The sequence below is a fragment of the Chiloscyllium punctatum genome, chromosome 1, assembly GCF_047496795.1.
Source record: "Chiloscyllium punctatum isolate Juve2018m chromosome 1, sChiPun1.3, whole genome shotgun sequence".
Classification (NCBI taxonomy): domain Eukaryota; kingdom Metazoa; phylum Chordata; class Chondrichthyes; order Orectolobiformes; family Hemiscylliidae; genus Chiloscyllium; species Chiloscyllium punctatum.
In genome coordinates this window covers 122,968,456-122,987,656 of record NC_092739.1, presented here as the reverse complement: position 1 = coordinate 122,987,656, position 19,201 = coordinate 122,968,456, and the positions used below count along the sequence as shown (strand labels likewise).

At 38.5% G+C, this 19,201-nt stretch overlaps 1 protein-coding gene across 7 annotated transcripts in view; it reads left to right on the top strand.

The window, feature by feature from the left end:
• rai14 (retinoic acid induced 14) overlaps positions 1 to 19,201 on the top strand; it is a 281,933-nt gene that overhangs the window by 101,465 nt on the left and 161,267 nt on the right. Inside the window, exon 1 of one of the 7 annotated variants that reach the window (XM_072573340.1) lies at positions 16,397 to 16,513. The exons of 5 other annotated variants lie outside the window; for them this stretch is intronic. In XM_072573340.1, coding sequence (XP_072429441.1) covers positions 16,432 to 16,513 — 82 coding nt within the window. In that variant the 5' untranslated portion in view covers positions 16,397 to 16,431. Of the gene's footprint in view, positions 1 to 16,396; positions 16,514 to 19,201 lie in introns of those variants that run through there. One more of the 7 variants, XM_072573346.1, reaches the window with a different exon arrangement.

The following is a 19,201-nucleotide window of genomic DNA, read 5'->3' as shown; positions in this document are numbered from 1 at the left end:
AATTCTCAAATGATACAAAGTGGCTAGCTTTTGCTCAAAGTGCATAAATCATATTTTCCATTGTGAGAGTCTGACCTTGTGAATGCTTGAAGACGACTGATTTTTGTCATTAAAGTTCCTTCCTATTTTCTCATAAAAGCCCCTAGAACAAAATGATGATTACCAAGATTACTGCCAGGAATGCAGTTGCTGTTGGGGAAGTTGAACTCATTCAGGATGTGCAGACCTCAGAGTCTATCTTGGTTAAAATTGAACTGCGTACTCATTTCCAGTTAGTGAAAGATGGGTAGTTTGTGGACTAATTGCTTTGAAAATTATATGACACTTGTTCCTGAGTCATCTGTTTCAATCTGAATGAACTGTGCTTGCATAAAAAAAACTTCAACTCTAAGATATTGTATGTAAGGTGTATTTAACCTCTTTTAAATGTTCAAATGGTGCACTTAGAGCCTTTGGTTATTTAATGCAGAAAATATCAATGTTGTTAATTTTAATCAGCTCTCTCCCATAAAAGTCTGCTTAATTGCTGTGTTGGATTAATGCCAGGTTTAGCTCTGTAACCAGCAGCAATCATTATTATACATGGATTTTTCACAGAATTTGAAAACATGGTTTGGGACATTCTGTTTTTGTCTGTTCCAAGGATGTTTGTTTTAAGTAAAAATAAATTTTGTTTAGTGTAGAAGTTACTCTATTCAATCTGCAACTGAGCCATCTGCCTCGCCTGTACCCTTCATGGGTCAATTTGATTGAAGGAATTGAATTTTTAAGGAAATACCAGTTTTAAGACGATAAGATATTGGAGCAGAATTAGGCTATTTGACACATTGAGTCTAATCTTCCATTTAATTGTGGCTTATATGTTTCTCAACTCCATTCTCCTGCCTTCTCCCCATAACCCTTGATCCACTTACCAAAGAACCTATCTATCTATACACTCAATGACTTAACTTCCACAGCCCTCTGGCAATGAGTTCCACAGATTAATCACCCTCTGGCTGAAGAATTTCCTCCTCATCTCAATCTGCGGCTGTGCTCAATCTGAGAGTCTTAATCTCTCCTATAATTGAAAGAAGTTCTGTCCACATCCACTCTACTCAGGCCTCTCAGTATTCTGTAAGTTTCAATGAGGTGCCCCCCTCATTCTTCAAATCTCTGAGTATAAAACCAGAGTCTTCAACTCCTCATATGACAATTCCTTCACTCCCGGGATCATTCTTGTGAACCTTCACTGGACCCCATTTAAGGTCAACACTTATGAGGATCAAAGCTGCTCATTGTATTCCACAACTTTTTTTTCATTATTCATTCACAGCCTGAGGGCATCACTGACCAGGCCAGCATCTATTACCCATCCTTAATTGTCAAAAGGGCAGTTAAGTGTGAACCACATTGCTGTGGTCTGGAGCCACATCGATGTTGGACCAGGTAAAGATGGCAGTTTCCTTCTCTAAAGGACATTTGTGAACCAGATGAGTTTTTGCCGACAATTGACAAAGATTCATGGTCATCGTTAGATTCACACTCAGGTTCCCAGAACATTATCTGGGTTCTGGATTCATAATTTAGTGATAATACCAATAGACCCCATCACCTTCCCAAAGTCTTGTACAGCCTCAGCAGTATATCCCTGTTCTTGTATTCTATACCTTTCAAATTGAAATACTAAATTTGCATTTGCCTTCCTAACCACCAACTGAACCTGCAGGTTAAGCTTACAAGATCCCTCAACTAAGACTCCCAAGTCTCTTCCTCTCACTTTCCCATATTATATGACATTTGCCACTTCTTTGCCCACACCTCTAGCTGTCCAAGTGCTTCTGCAGACACCCACTTCCACAACACTGCTCTTCCCTTGACCTATCTTTGTGTCATCTGGAAACTTTAGCAACAATGCACTCAGTTCCTTCATCCAGTTTGTTAATGTATAGTGTGAATAGTTGTAGTCCCAACACTGACCCTTGAAAGCACTAATCGCCAACCACCATCCTAAAAGATCCCATTTCCATACTTTGTGCCTTCTGCCAGTTAGTCAATCCTGTATCCATGCCCATACCTTGTGCTTAACACCATGGCATGTCCTCTTATTTAGTAGCCTCTTGTACAATGCCTTGTCAAAGGCCTTTTGGGAATCCAAATGGATCACGTCCACTGACTCTCCTTTGTTTAAGTTGCTTATTACTTCCTCAACAAATTCGAACAGATTTGTCAGGCATGATTACCCTATGATGAAGCCTTGCTGATTCTATTTTACCATGCACTTGCAAGTATTCTGCAATCACATTCTTAATAATGACTCTAAAATCTTGCTAACGATCGAGGTTGAGCTGACTGGCCAAAAGTTTCCTGATTTCTGCCTCTTTCCCTTCCTAAACAGTCAGAAGTCTCGCAACACTATGTTATAGTCCAACAGGTTTATTTGAAATTGTGAACTTGCGAAGCGCTGCTGCTTTATCAGATCATGAAAAGCCAGCAGTCCAGAAGCTTGTGATTTCATATAAACCTGATCGACTGTATCCTGGTGTCATGTGACTTCTGACTTTGTCCACCAGTCCTGCACCTCCACGTCTTGGCTTTCTTCCGAGGCAGAGGTGTGTGTTAGGCATTTTGCTGACTCCAATGATTCTTGAAAGATGCCTCCAAAATATGTTTTGCTTTTGCCTCCAGAATAAATTGACTGACATATTTCACAATCATCAACATACACAAGTCATTTTCTGCATTGACAGATAAATTTGTGTGGAGAAAGTGAGGACTGCAGATGCTGAAGATCAGAGCTGAAAATGTGTTGCTGGAAAAGCGCAGCAGGTCAGGCAGCATCCAAGGAGCAGGAGAATCGATATTTCGGGCATGAGCCCGAAGAAGGGCTCATGCCCGAAATGTCGATTCTCCTGCTCCTTGCTGCTGCCTAACCTGCTGCGCTTTTCCAGCAACACATTTTCAGATATAAATTTGTGTGTTTTGATTCAGCTGCATGAACTTGCTGCACCCCAACAAATAAAGTACAGGATGTTGGTTCTTATTCCAGGTTTTGAGTTTAGATGCTGATGTAGTGGTAATAAAGCAGAGGGCCGGATAGATTCTCTGGGAACAGGAGTTCAAATCCCACCTTGGCAGCTGGTGAAATTTAAATTCAGTTAATAGATTTGAAATTGAAAGTCATTCTTGGAAGTGATCTTGATCAGATGGGCCAATGGGCTGAGAAGTAGCAGTTGGAGTTTAATTTAGATAAATGCGAGGTGCTGCATTTTGGGAAAGCAAATCTTAGCAGGACTTATACATTTTATGTTAAGATCCTGGGGATTGTTGCTGAACACAGGGAGACCTTGGAGTGCAGGTTCATTGTTCCTTGATAGTAATGAAGGCGTTTGGGATGCTTTTCTTTATTGGTCAGTGCATTAAGTATAGGAGTTGGGAGGTCATGTTGCGCTGTACAGGACATTGGTCAGACCACTTTTGGAATATTGAATGCAATTCTTGTCTTCCTCCTACATGAAGGATGTTGTGAAACTTGAAAGGATTCAGAAAAGATTGACAAGGATGTTGCCAGGGTTGGAGGGTTTGAGCTATAGGCCAAGGCTAATTAGGTTAGGGCTATTTTTCCTGGCGCATCAGAGGCTGAGGTCTATAAAATCATGAAGCGCTTGGATAGGATAATTAGACAAGATCATTTCCTGGGTGTGGGGAGTTCAAAACTAGAGGGCACAGGTTTAGGATGAGAGGGTAAAAATTTAAAAGGGATCTAGGGGCAACTTTTATGGAATGAGCTGCCAGAGGATGTGGTGGAGACAAAACAAACTGCAGTTGCTGGAATCCAAGGTAGACAAGCAGGAGGCTGGAAGAACACAACAAACCAGGCAGCATTAGGAGGCTGGTACAATTACAACATTTAAAAGACACTTGAATGGGGATATGAATAGGAAGGGTTTAGAGGGATGTGGGCCCAGTGCTGGCAAATGGGGCTAGATTTGTTTAGGATATCTGGTCGACATGGACGAGTTGGACCGAAGGGTCTGTTTCCATGCTGCATATCTCTATGACTCTATGATAACTGTGAAGCCATCATTAAATATTGTAAATACCAGTCTCATTCACTAATCTTAGGGATAGAAATCCATCATCAACTAGGTTGACTCTTAACTGACTTCTGAAGTGGGTAGGCAAATCATTCAATTGAAGGACACTTCAAAATAGGCATCAAATGATGGCCTTACTAGTGATGTCAATGTTGCATGAAAGGACAAATAATTTTAAAAATTCCATTGTGCACCATGTTCATGAGGTGAACTGTTTCTAGTTCTGGACAGTTGTTTGTTGCCTGTCACACTCCTCTGCTTCATTGAGAGACCATATTCTTCAGAACTTAAAATTGAATCAAAGAATCATACAGTAAAGAAGAAGTCCTTCAGTCCATTGAGTCTGTATTGTCAAAAATACTCTAGTACCTACATTAGTCTCACTTTCTCTCTGCAGGCCCATAGTCTTGAATGTTATGGTACTTCACGTACTCACCCCAAGTACTTTTGAAAGATTGTGAGATTTCCTGCCTCAACTGCCCTTCCAGGCAATGTGTTGCAGTAACTTACCATTCTCTAGGTGAAAAATGTTTTCCTCAAATTCCCTTTAAATTGCCATACCTTCCACTTTAAAATTATGGCTGCTGTTATTGACCCTTTAACTAGGGCAAACAATTGTTTTCTAGTCACCCTGTCTAAATCCTTCATAGTCTATTACACCTCCTATGAGCATACTCCCCACCCCCCCAGAACCTCTGCCCCATGGAAAACAACCCAAGCTTATCCAATGCTTCTCTGTAGCTGAAATGCTCCATCCCAGACAACATACCACTTCACGAGGCTGAGTGTGTCCAGTTAAGTCCCCCACCTTGCGGCATTTGTTGGTGAATTTTCCCTATCCCATTCATCTGCTGGCTGAATCTCCTCTGCGCTCACTCCAGTGCAATAACATCCTTCCTATAGCATGGTGATTAGAACTGCACACAGTATTCCAGCTTTGACCTAATCAAAGTCCTGTTTCGCTGCAACATAACCTCCTCTTCTCTTAGGCAACTCATACCATGACTGTTAAAAGCAGACATCGCATATGTCTTCTTAAGTACCCTACCCTAATAACCTGTCCTGCTACCTTCAGGGATCTGTGTCCAAGATCCAAGATTTTTCTCTTCCTGAGTTTCCTTTCCTTCCTCCTGCTATTATTTGATTAATCCCAATCTTGTTCTTTCTTCCAAAGTGCATCATCTCAAAGGTTAAATTCCAGCCACCACTGATCTGCCTTCTGACCAATCTGTTTATATCCTCCTGTCACCTGACACCTTCCTCCCCACTGTCAACCACCCAGCCTATCTTTGTCATCTATAAACTTACTTATCATCCCTCCCACATTCTCAGCTATGTAATTTAAGAATATTACAATTAGGGACCCAGCAATGATCCCTATGGGACATCACTGTACACCAGGCTCCAGTCACACAAACAGCCTTCTGTATCGCTGTCTCCTGTCACTCAGCCAATTTTGGATCCATCTTGCCAAGTTAACCTGAATCTCATGAGCTTTCACCTAGTCAGTTTCCCATGTGAGATGTTGTCGAAGGCCTTGAAATCTGTATCAATGATATCAACTGCCCTTCCCTCCTCCGGACAATTATTCGCCTCCTTGAAGATTTCCACTAGATTTGTTAGGCATGACCTCCCTCCCTCACCCAAAATCATCCTGACTTTCCCTACCATTGAGGTTAGACTCACTATTCTGTAGTTACCTGGTCTACTCTGCCACCCTTTTTTGTAAATTAGCTGTCCTCCAGTCCCCTCATAACTCCCCTGCAGCCAGAGACAATTTTTAAAAATTGGGTCAGGGCCCTTGTAACTTACTCCCTTGTCTCCCTACAATAAACCAGGAATACAATTCATCTGGACCTGGTATTTGTCCACTTGTAAATTAGCAAAAATTATTAAGTTTGCAAATGACACCAAAACTGGAGTTGTAGTGGACAGCGAAGAAGGTTACCTCAGATTACAATAGGATCTTGCTCAGATGGGCCAGTGGGCTGAGAAGTGGCAGATGGAGTTTAATTCCGATAAATGCTAGGTGCTGCACTTTCGAAAGCAAATCTTAGCAAGGCTTATACAAACTTAATGGTAAGGTCCTAGGGAGTGTTGCTGAACAAAGAGACCTTGGAGTGCAGATTCATAGTTCCTTGAAAGTGGAGTTGCAGGTAGATAGGATAGTGAAGAAGGCATTTGGTATGCTTTCCTTTATCAGTCAGAGTATTGAGTACAGGAGTTGGGAGGTCATGTTGCGGCTGTACAGGACATTGGTTAGGCCACTGTTGGAATATTGCGTGCAATTCTGGTCTCCTTCCTATCGGAAAGATGTTGTGAAACTTGAAAGGGTTCAGAAAAGATTTGCAAGGATGTTGCCAGGGTTGGAGGATTTGAGCTATAGGGAGAGACTGAACAGGCTGGCGCTGATCCTGGATTTATTGAAATTCTACAAGTGACCAGAATTTATCGTCAGGGCCAAAGTCCATTAAAGAAAGCATTTACTTGAAAGATTTGCACTTAAGCTATATTTTCCACTGGGAGTAAGCACCAGTTTCTTCCTTGAAACCTGAAGTTTATAATGTGCCAGAAAGTTCTGAATTTTTTTAAACTACTTACAAGTATTGTTAGAAGATTTGTATTTCCCTGGAGCGTTGGAGGCTGAGGGGAGACCTTATAGAGGCTTACAAAATTATGAGGAGCATGGATATGATAAATAGACAAAGTCTTTTCCCTGGGGTTTGGTGAGTCCAGAACTAGAGGGTATAGGTTTAAGGTGAGAGGGGAAAGATATAAAAGAGACCTAAGGGACAACTTTTTCACGCAGAGGGTTGTACGTGTATGGAATGAGCTGCCAGAGGAAGTGGTGGAGGCTGGTACAATTGCAACATTTAAGAGGCATTTGGATGGGTATATGAATAGGAAGGGTTTGGAGGGATATGGACTGGGTTATGGCAGGTGGACGAGATTGGGTTGGGATATCTGGTCGGCGTGGCATGTTTGGACCGAAGGGTTTGTTTCCGTGTTGTACATCTCTATGACTCTGTGGCCTCCTCACAGCTTATATCAATCTGCTGAAGAACTTCCTGATGAAGGGCTTTTGCCCAAAACGTCGATTTTCCTGTTTCTCGGATGCTGCCTGACCTGCTGTACTTTTCCAGCACACACACTTGACTCTAATTGCCTAGTCAAGAACTTCACAGTCCATCTTAGTGAATTCTGTACTTACATCTTCTTCCTCCTGAGTAAATACAGACATGAAGTACTCATTTAACACTTTGCTAAGGTCCTCCTGCTTCACACACAGATTGCTTCTTTAGCCCCTAATAGTCCGTACTCTTTCTCTGGTTATTCTCTTCACTCTTTCTCTGATTATTCTCTTCCTCTTGATAAACTTGTAGAATATCTAGTGATTCTCCCTAATATTGCCCACTAGCATACTGTTATTCCAGCCCTCCCAATATTGTTCTCTGAATTGCTTTCTTTCTCCCCCAGCCCCACACGTCTCACTTCATGTGCTTCATTAGGGGCTCTGTTGTTTTGCTTTCTTGGAACCTGTTTATATGTTATGCTTTTCCTTTTTATCCTGTCCTGAATCCAAACCGAAGCTTGCAGGTATTTTCACCTTTATCAAAGCATCCCAAAAGTTTCCATTTTATCCCATAAAATTCTTCACCTCCCATTCAATGGTGATTTTCCTCTCTGTAGTTGAAATGAGCTTTTACAGAAGAATTACATTTTGTGAGGTTGAGTTTTGATGATCAATCTCTTTTCTGATCTCGTCCTGTCTCCAGCAGAGGTTTTAAGATCTAAAAGTTTAGAAAATGATATTTAATTCATTTAAGTGCTGGCGGATAAAATCAATTGTTGGTAATACTTAATGTGGTTTAATGTTTAGCTGTATACTCTTTCCAACCATTCTGTAGTTCTGTTGCCCAGTTGCTGTTGTGGTCTACATGTTTGTACAAGCAGCTTCGGAAAATGCAGTGGAATGGTTTATTTAATCTGCAACTATTTATTTAAAAGAACACAGAATTAGTGCGGAAATAAATCTGGCCTAAGTCTCTAAATGTAAAAAATGTAACTTGCATTCTTTAGGTGAAAAAGAGTTTAAATCATTCTATTCAAGCATTTTTGCTGGCGCTGATCCTGGATTTATTGAAATTCTACAAGTGACCAGAATTTATCGTCAGGGCCAAAGTCCATTAAAGAAAGCATTCACTTGGAAGATTTGCACTTAAGCTATATTTTCCACTGGGAGTAAGCACCAGTTTCTTTCTTGAAACCTGAAGTTTATAATGTGCCATATAGTTCTGAATTTTTTTAAACTACTTACAAGTATTGTTAGAAGATTTGTATTATAGGGATGCAGCATATTTGGAAGGAGAATGAAAAGCAACCTTTTTTATGAATGCTATAACGGTGCAACACAAAAGCTAGCTCTTGAGTCCATCATTCCCATGCTGGCTCTTTGGTACAGTGATGTTTCTATCTATTGCTTTGATCGTACTTCATAGCAATATCACCTCTAATTGATGTTAAGTGTGCAAACCTCTGAGGTCCATGCATGGCATCAACCTCCAAACCTGATAGTCAATGCACCAGTACGCCAAGGGAGCATTGCCTCATAGTTCTTGGAAGTTGTTCCTTTTGAATATTTCTCCATTTCTCTTTTGAACAGTGTTTCTATTTAACTATGCTAATGCAACACTGTGCAGCAGGCTTTCGTTTCATGAGAAATACTTCAGTACACAGATTGAGAAAGCTGGACCCTCTTGTTAGCTACTTTTCGAGGTAACTGTTATTTGATGACACTGCTCATCATAGAGTATGAGCCAGCTGTACTCTTGGTCAGCGAATGGAATGCACTGGAGACTTGATACAATGGTTTTGAATATATGCTTAGTTGCTTCTGAAAGAGCACCGCTTCTCTGCCCGCAGCTAAATTGGTTGGAAAGGACGGCTGCAGTAGGCCATGACATCTCTGGATGTCTGGATGTCCTTGACCTTTTGGAAATTGTCCTCCTGATGAGATATTTAACACTATCTGAACATGTTCCTGAGGAGTTGGCTCCAAGGTTCAGGCTCAGTTGACAAATGCAGCAAGGATTTCATCTTGTTTCCTATCTTTGAAAATATTTGCAGGCCATGAACCAATTTCAAAGTGGGAAACTCCTTTTGGTTTTTGTTTTTATTCGGTCTGCCATTGTATCAGTATTGACAGTAAGTCCCAGTAAGCAAGTCAATTGTATGGAAAGTTCGCAATTGTTGCTGAGATTGAGTCCTTTAGCTTGTAAGCATTTCAAATCTGTGGATACTCAGGTCATGGTCCTCATCTTCCTTGCCATATATCAATATGTTGTTCAATGTGATATTTGACACCTTATAAATTTGGCAAAATTTTGAACATAGTTTGTTGAAAACAAATGGGACTGAGGCTATCCCAATAGGTAGTCTATTAAAGCAAAATCTTCTAAATGGAGTTAAAACTGTGTCCAGCAATTTTGATTGCTTATCTAATGTCACCTGTCAGTACTGCTGCCAACATGTTGTGTGAACCATCTACTTTTAAACAATTTGGCTAAACTCTTGTCGATTATAGCCTTAGGATGGATTTCTTTTGCACTGCCTTGTTGGAGTGCTTAAGGTCAACACAAATTCAAATGGATCCACTGGGTTGTCACAATAATTGTAACCAAATGTCATTCAGTTGATATTGTCACCAAGGAAGTTACATAAATTCTGGTCATTTCCTCAAGTTGATGTCAGCCACTTGATTCATTTGGATTAACAACTTCCTGCAGGATTTCTGTTCTCTTGTAGATTTTTCTATCTCACAAATCTGTGTTCCGCTATTGGACTTTTTAACTACATGACAGTTGTTCTATTTCTGCACATCTTCTAGAAGTGACCTACTGTTGAACAGATTTATCTTTTTAATAGCTGAGCATTGCTTGAGATATTTTCTTGTTCCACACTACTGAGACTAGCTCTTACCAACTGCTATCAGACCTGGCGCCAGGTCATGGCAACCGTGAAAAAGTTTTTCACTATTTTACAGTTTTTCTCACTGCAAAATGCATGTGACAATAAAATAATTCATTCATTCATCTTTTTTTTGTAATAAATTCTGAATGCTTTTAGGGTTTTTGTGTCTTAAGAATTGAATGGATTATGTTGTTGATAATTTCTCCGATGATAGGTTTGATCCTTTTAGAATTGATCTGTTTTGCTTCCAGTCTTCTGCTTCACTCACCAACTGAATTGGTTTCTCCAAAGTTAAATTTTGTTCATAATTTATTAAATTTACTGAAGACTTGTCAGTGATTCTAACAACTTATGAAGTCATACTTGAAAACTCCTTGTCAAATGTCATCAATTTGCAGAGGTCATCAACAAAGTTATTTCTCCAGATGCTGTTCTTCTTTCAAGGTTTATTTTTCTCCTAAGATTAAAATAATTTAAAGCCTGTTTCCATGGTGTATTACTGTATGACTCTGACTCTTAATTGTCAAATGCTTGTAGAACTTTGCTAAAAACATCAGTTACTGTCCTAATTAAATTCAAGATTGTGTATTCTTGTTCAGCTTCTGATTTAATGGCTTGTTTGAAAGCCATCCTGAAAATGCTTCCTTTATCTTAACTGTGACTTCTATTTATTAATTAATCCTCTGTCCATACAAATATACTGCTGCAATACCATGGACTCTTATTAAATAGTATAATGTGTGGCGCCTTATCAGACACCTTCTGGAAATCTGAGATGTAGTATATCCCCATTTCGAATACTGTGTCCAATTTTGGGCTGCACACCTCAGGAAGGACATACTGGCTCTGGAGTGTATCCAGCAGAGATTCTCATGGATGATCCCTAGAATGGTAGGCCTAACATACGATGAACGGCTGAGGATCCTGGGATTGTATTCATTAGAGTTTAGAAGGTTGAGGGGAGACATAATAGAAACTTAGAAAGTCATGTTGGCTTAGAAAGGGTGGACGCTGGGAATTTGTTTCTGTTAGTTGGGGAGACTCGGACCCATGGGCACAGCCTTAGAATTAGAGTGGGTGAATTTAGAATGGAAATGAGGAGACAATTCTTCAGCCAGAGACTAGTGGGCCTGTGGAATTCATTGCCACGAACCGCAGTGGAGGCTGGGATGTTGGGTGTCTTCAAGGTAGAGATTGATAAATTCTTGATCTCGCAAGGAATTGAGGGCTACGGGCAGAGTGTGGTTAAGTGGAGTTCAAATGCCCATCAACCATGATTGAAGGTTAGAATGGACTGGATGGGCCGAATGGCCTTACTTCCAATTCTGTATCTTATGGTCTTACTGCTTCCCCAAAATCTATCCTGCTTTTTTCCTTAAGGAATTGTGATACGTCTGTCAGGCATGGTTTTCCCTTTCTGAAACTATACTGACTCAGTTTAATTATATGTGACTTGCTAAATGCTCTACTATTATATCCTTTACGAATAAATCTATATTATGGGAACAGAATATTATTCAAAGGGAGAAAAACTGCAGAAATTTGTAACACACAGGGATTTGGAAGAATTTGTACATGAAACTCAGAAAACTAGCATGCAGGTGTATCAGGTAATCAGGAAGTCCAATGGAATGTTGTCCCTTATTTCAAGGGTGTTGGAATATATGAGGAGGGAGGTCTTCCTGCAATTGTACAGGATGCTGGTGTGACCACGTCTGGAGTACAGTGAGCAGTTTTGATCCCCTTATTTAAGGAAAAAATATAATTTCATTGGAGGCAATTCTGAGAAGATTCAGTATGATGTTCCCTGGTATGGAGGGATTGCCTTATTAGTAAAGGCTAAACAAGTTGGGACTCTACTCATGGAGTTTAGAAGAATGAGGGGTGATCTCATTGAAACTTGTAGGATTCTTAAGGGGCTTGACAGGGTAAATGCTGAGAGGATGTTTCCCTGTGTGAGAAAACCTAGGACCAGCTGACTTAGTCTCACAATAAAATGACACCAATTTAAGACAAAGATGAGGAGAAATTGAGGGCTGAGTGTCTCTGTAATTCCTTGCCACAGACAGATGTGGTGGCAGAGTCCTTGTGTGTATACTTAAGGCTGAGATAAGATTCTTGATAAGGGGAATCCAGGGTTATGGGAAAGGGCAGGAAAGCAAATGTGAGGAATGTTGGATCTACTAAATGGCAGAGTAGGCTTGAGGGGCTGAACAGTCTATTCCTGTTTCTTATGATCTTATTCTCAGAGACTCAATATTTTCCATGAAACACACATTAAGCTAATTGGCCTTTAGTTGCCTTTTATCTTTTGTATTCCCCCCCCCCCCCCACCCCACACCCCCACACCCTCTTTTTACAAATAAAGGTGTTACATTGACATATTCCAATCCTGTGAGACTTTTCCACAATCTCAGAATTCTTAATGGATGCACTGGCAGTAATCTTCCATCTCTGTAACTATTTCCTTTAATATCCTGGAATGCATCCGATCAAGTCCAAAAGACTTATCAGCTTTTGGCCCCATTAATTTTCCTACTACTATTTCTCTAGTGATAGTAATTATTTATTTCCTCTGCCCATTTTGCTACTCGATTTTTTCCTATTTTTAGAATGCTATTAGGTCTTCAACCATGAAGTCTAATACAAAGTATTTGTTCAACTCCTCTGCAATTTCCTGGTTCCTCATTATTGTTTCCCCAGCCTTGTTCTCCAGGGAGCCTATGTTCAACTTTGGCATCTCTCTTTTTATGTACTTAAAGAAGCTCTTACCATCCATCTTGAACTTACTTATAAGTTTGTTTTCTTCAAATTTATTTTATTCAAGTTCATTGTTTATTTTCTTCCTTTTCTTTGGTCATCATTTGTTGCATTTTAAAACTTTCCCAATTCTTTGGCGTACCACTAATCTTTGCCACATGTTTTTTTTCCTTTTAATTTGATGCTGTTCTTAAGTTTCTGGTTTACCATGTTTTGATTAATCCCCTTCCTTGAATCCTGCATTCTCACTGGAATATATTGAAAGCTGAATCCCTTACTCTTAATAGCTTTCCTTTGATGATTTGTATAGCTGCTAATAAGCCCCATTGTCTTAGAATTTTGCTAAAGATTCATTATTTCTTTATTGGCTTCACTGAAGCCTACTGTCTGGTGTGTTAAAGCTGAGTCACATTCTCTTAATAGTTTTACTGAATGTCTCTTCAGGGCAATTTGAGATTAGAAAAATGAAATTTCACCAATGCTGGTCTTGTTTTACATTTCCAGTACCAATTTTTCTTTGTTTAAAATGTCATGTTATTTACTAATTTTGTAAATGTCTGTACCTATATATGATATACACTGCTGTATACTTATTGTAATTGTTATTATACTGTAGCTTGGTGATTTGTTTATTTATTAAAAACCAGACTCTCTAAAATAAATATCTTTATATGCTACTGAAGACATCAATATATCAGTTTTACTGATTTACATTTTTATCACTTATGTAGCTTAATGTGATCTCTCATTACTGTGGCATTTTTAATGGGCATTTAGTGTGTGTGAAGATTAGCTGAAATTAAAATATGCACTGTACATTGAGTATTACATACAAGTTGGTTGGAAAACTCCAGTCCATCAAGCTTGTGAAAAACACTGATTTTATTGTATACCATGTTGAGGTGTAGTGCAACGTTGCATTGAATACAAGTTGCCATACTTAGCATAAACTGCAGTGTAAAATCAGGGAGGCAGCATTAAGTGGAAGGTAGAAATTTTATGTCTTTTGATTATTCTCCAAGCACGTGAAAATAAATGCTGCTGTGATTTTCCACCTTGTGCATATATTTTAAAATTTACCTGTTTACATCTATTTGTAGTATTTCAGTTGGGACAGGAGATTGAGGCTAGTCAACTGCATGGAACTTTAGTCAGCAAGGTCAGTCATCCATTGTAAAGCATACTACATCTCTTATCTGCTTTCACCTCAGGATTCTGAAATAAATTCCTTTGTCCACAACTGTAATGGAAAATCCTGTGTAAATGTTGTGTTGTAATTACACCCTTCAGCCTGCTGAACACCTCCATTACACAACTTTCAGGGTTTCAGCACCAAAGGTTTGCTCCTTTGCTTGAACTGACTCTTTCCATGCTTACCCAATTGCTGTACATACTGTGTTTCAAAAACTGACTGAAAGAAAACTATAAAGATAGATTCAGAAATTTTAAATATTTGCAATCTTAACATCATCTGTAAGCTCTGGTTTTATTAACCTGTGCCTTCCAACCTACATCTTCAGAAACTGTACTTTGCCCAATTTTCTCTATTTGAAACACCACAGTAAGTTATTAAATAATACTGTCAAAGTCTTGACAGTTTTGGACACCTGCTTAATCCCCCTTATTCCTGAATAACATTATTTGAGTAATGCATTTAGATTAACTGTGTAAAATCACATAACGTCATAAGAATTGCCAGTATTTATAATTGGAAACTCTTTCTTAACATTTGCTGGTTTTGCTGTAATAAAAGATATCCAGCCAATGGTGGGATTGCTGGGTTGCCCATCTCCTTTGCCTTTCTTGATCATGCCACTTTCTTTGTTTCTCCTTGTTTTTAGATACCAACAGGTCTGACCCTTTTAATCCTAACTGGCAGCAGCCTCCAGCATCAAAAAAAAACTTTACAAAGACAGGCTTTCATTAATTCCTTAACTATAGCTAACTGACCTCAACAGGCTTAAGTTCCCCTCTTCATTTTTGGGAATAGAGGAAAGACATTGACGTACACAGCTTGGGCGCTACTATTTTGAGCATCCATCTCCGTTTTAGCCCATTTAGGGCACAAAATTCCAACTGAAACTCAAAACATTTCAAATGTTATTTTCATGAATTTTTTTAGTGCATTTCTAGACTACTTGTATTGATAATAAATGAGACATGGGGTACACTTTATATTCCAATAGTAAATTGACCCTATAACATGGAACTGATTCACTAGAATGGAATATATTGTATTCCGCATCTGCTCTTGCATGCGCGTTTCTTTTAGCTCTTGATGTCTTTTTTTTCTGAACAGTTGGTACCCAGCCTGAGTGATCATGCATCAACTTAGTTATGACTGTTAGTGTATACAACACAGCCAAGTCTTCTTGTGCAGTATTTTTGCAATTCAACCATTGAGAATGTCAATTTCTCTGAATACCATATGATACATTTTCTTGGGTTTAATATCTGAAATGTAAGCAATGTTGCCTTACAGCAACTTGCAAACCTGCAAACTCTACCGTTGAGAAGAACAAGAATAACAGACATGTGGAAATACCACATACAAGTCAAGCACACTCCTGATGTGTAATTATATCACAATCCTTTACTGTTGTTGGGATAAGGTTCTGAAAATTCCTTTCCGACAGCAGCTAAGGGTGTTTTTACACTACATGGATAGTAGTTCAAGAAATTAACACCCCATCATCATCTTGGGCACTTAAGGATGGACAACAAATGCTGACCTTGCCATTGACATATCCAATGTACAAATAAAACCATGCTTACTGAAGCTACACCAAACTATGTGTTAGTTTTAAATTCTGTTAAGATTTTTGAGACAATTTCATTAAACGTTATGATGCAACTACATTTTTTTATTCTCGTACTCATGATTCAGCTCTTTAGTTCCTTTCCCTATTAAAATTTGATAAAACATCAAATTCAAAGCACTCCTAAGGAGTAAGGATAATAATTTAAGTCAGTGCTTCCTCAATAGCTGTGTAAATATCATTCTTGGTGACAATAACATATCAGACTACGTTCAAAACTCTTAAAATGCAATATTATAAAATATATTTTCTTTAGCAGTTTGTCAGCTCTTCCCCTTTTCCACACCCCCATTTTTCTGGTCCAATTGTACATGCTCTTGATATAAACTATACGAATGAAATGACAGCCGGATATCAAACATTCTTCAACTATTAAAATAAATTTTCCCCAAAGTCAACAGACAAGTATGCCTCACTGAGATAGCCAAGATATTATTACACAATTTAGGTCACTATCATATATATTTTGAAGCAATGCAGTCTCTTTCTTGAAAAACTGTGCCAATATGTTGTCGTTCTCCTCCTGGCCTTGTTTATTTAATATGAATAATTTGACATTGCAAATTGGTATCTCACTAGCACATGAATATGTGTTCCAGAAATCTTTTTTGTCTCATTGTACAATGGCAATTCTGTATTCTGTGTGAACTTGTCACGGCAACCTCTGAAAGATGGCAGAGGGCTAATCAATGGGATCTAGTGTCTGTACTTTTGGTGGTAATGCTTTGATTGGATGGTACAAAGAAAACTTGTTTCTAAGGAGTTTGTGAAACAGGATACTTTCTAGCAGATCTAACGGTGACTAGATGAGCAAAGAAGGAACGAGAAAAGGAACAAACAGCTGCAGTAATGAAACGCATGTTTCTGTGTTCATTTCTCTCTATAGATGTAAGTACTTTGTCGGTTTAACTCTAGGTTAATATTTTTATCTTTAACTTCATATTGAAGGAGTATGATGTTTCATTTTGAACACTGCACTTGGGGTCTAAATAGTGTGACTGATAGATATCCTGTACTTAGTTTCTCATAACAAGATCTACAGTCCAGGATTTTGAAGAAAAAGTTGCAAATCTTAAAAACAAAAAAAAAGCAGGAAGTGTTTAAAATATCAATCTTGATTATTATCTTTTGAAACAATAAAACAAAATAATTATTTGGGTAGAATTCCTTGTCAGGAGTTGCTGCCATTTTGTAACGGATTCTGAAATGTTTTTCCTGACACACATTAAAAGTTATGGTGTTGTAATTGACTGGTGAGCCTACACAATAGTCAGTTTCAGTAAGTTCCTGATGTCACTTGGATCATATGCATGAGTTTGATGTGGGGAAAAATGGAAACAAAAGTGAAGTTTGAGGACTTGGATTTTTATCGAGAGGTAAAAGTAAATTGCTGAGTTGCTATTGTCGATTCTCCTCTGTTCAATCACTCCATGAAAGCGAATTATAATTGTACATTATAATGGGTTTCAAATATTGATTAAATTGTTTGTATGTGTATAAGTTAATGGCAGTGAAAGTTGAGCAGCATTGAAGCCAATATTTTTAAAATAATTTGTGTGTGTAAAACAAACAAATGCGAAGACAGAACTGTTGCAAATCAAATTTAAAATGTTGCATTGTAACAGTCTGATTCCGATCTCCCATCTCTCAAAAAACATCCAAGTTATCGATACCTCAGTGGAAAGTGATAATGATCAATATTGATAAAGTAGCAAATCTGTAGTTGAACAATCCGTAGAGAGCAAATTGTACCAGTATGTTTGGCTGAAGTTTTAATGAAAATATTTTGCTCTCAGTTACCATTGATGATAACACAGTGATTTGACTTGCTGTGTAGAAAATGGTCAGTATAGTTGAACATTTAAGAGCAGTAACTCCACTTCACAAATAATTCATTGTTTGTGAAGTTGGTGGGAAGCCTATAATACGTGAGGGTTGATATACATCTGTGCAGAGGGGTAAAGTCAAACTCATTCTTTCTAGTATACAATGATAAAGCATTCGATGTAATCTAACTATAAATAGTTGTCAGTTCCAGTGTTATTAAACTTCATAATTTGTTGGAATATGGTTTCAAAACCATTTATTAAAGTAACTGATGTACAAACTTTTGAGATGTTAAGGAATAATTGTAATGATTTTTTCAATATTTTTTCCTGCAGTCTCAGTGACCCTGCAATATGTGAATTTTCAGACAAAGTTGAAAAATATCCAAGTTTGTTGCTAAAACTGTGAGATACCATGAATAGCTCTCACTTGTAATTTTAAAAAAATGTTTCCTGTTCCCCCTATCAATTGGCTGGTCAATAACGTTCTCTGTTCCAAATTAACACTCCAGTTGTAATGGTACCTTACCTCAAACAAGTAATGGAAGAATTCCTGTATAATGCTTTTGATGGGTTTCAGATCCCACATCAAACAGTAGGGAGTTCTTCCAGTACTTTGACCAACTCAATTAATAACATTTTTTTTAAAACCCATCATTCATCTTTATGCACATTTATAATGTGGGGAGAAAACTGCTGATTTGCGTACAAGATGCATTGTTTCAGTTCAAAGTAATTCAATATCTCTGAAGCTTTCTGGAGACATTAAGTGTTGTAATCTGTATATCTGCTGAAGATGCTGACTTGTGTTACAGTATTATTCAGTGACCTTTGGTACGTTGCCCAAGAGCTTGCTTATAAGATCCTTGACGTTGAATTTCTGTTTGATTCTGTATGACATGTACATATTTTCAGTTCGATCACAGAAGAGAACTCAGGAGTTGGATCCCTGGCTAAAATTTCTTAAATCATCTACAATGATACAATCGTAGAGAAAAAAATGTAAATATTTTCATGCCACACCATGGACAGCTATCAAGCCATTAAATATTATTATAAAATAAAGCTTTGAATAATTTGACACTATTTTAATGTTTCAGAATGTTTGTTCATGTAGGAGTAAGCAAGAACTCAAACCACAAAATACTCTAAGGTTATTCCATATTTCTCAGTCTTTGGAAACATGTATAAAGTTCGGTGTTGAATTTGCTAAAAATTTCACACGTTTCTCTCTCGTTTCATTTTGCTTCTTGTGTTCTAATCAGTTGTGTGAAGCCCAATGAGCTGCAGAGCAGTGTGGTTCAGTGTGTGATTCACATAGTTAGAGAATTGTTGCAACACAAGTAATTCAGCCCAGTCTGTCTGACATGCTAGTCTGGATGTCTTGGAGTGAGCAGCTAAGAGATGCAAAAACACTTCCTTGATATAATTGTACAGCTACGTGAAATTTCCTACCCCGCTTCCTCTGCAGAAGATGAAAGGTTATCAGGGTTATGTGGGAATGTAGAATAGATGTTAAAATCAGACTGCCCGTGATCTTATTGAATGGCAGTTCAGCCTTATTCTTGCTCCTTGTTCATATATTAGTATGCTCATAATGTGGCCACGCTTTATTTTTCAACTTGGTTTGGGAATTCAGTGTTGGAGCATTCTGGGCTTCAGCTTGCTTTACACTGGTTTAAGCATGCTGTTCAACATCTTTTGTGGGCGGCACAGTGGCACGGTGGTTAGCACTGCTGCCTCACAGTGC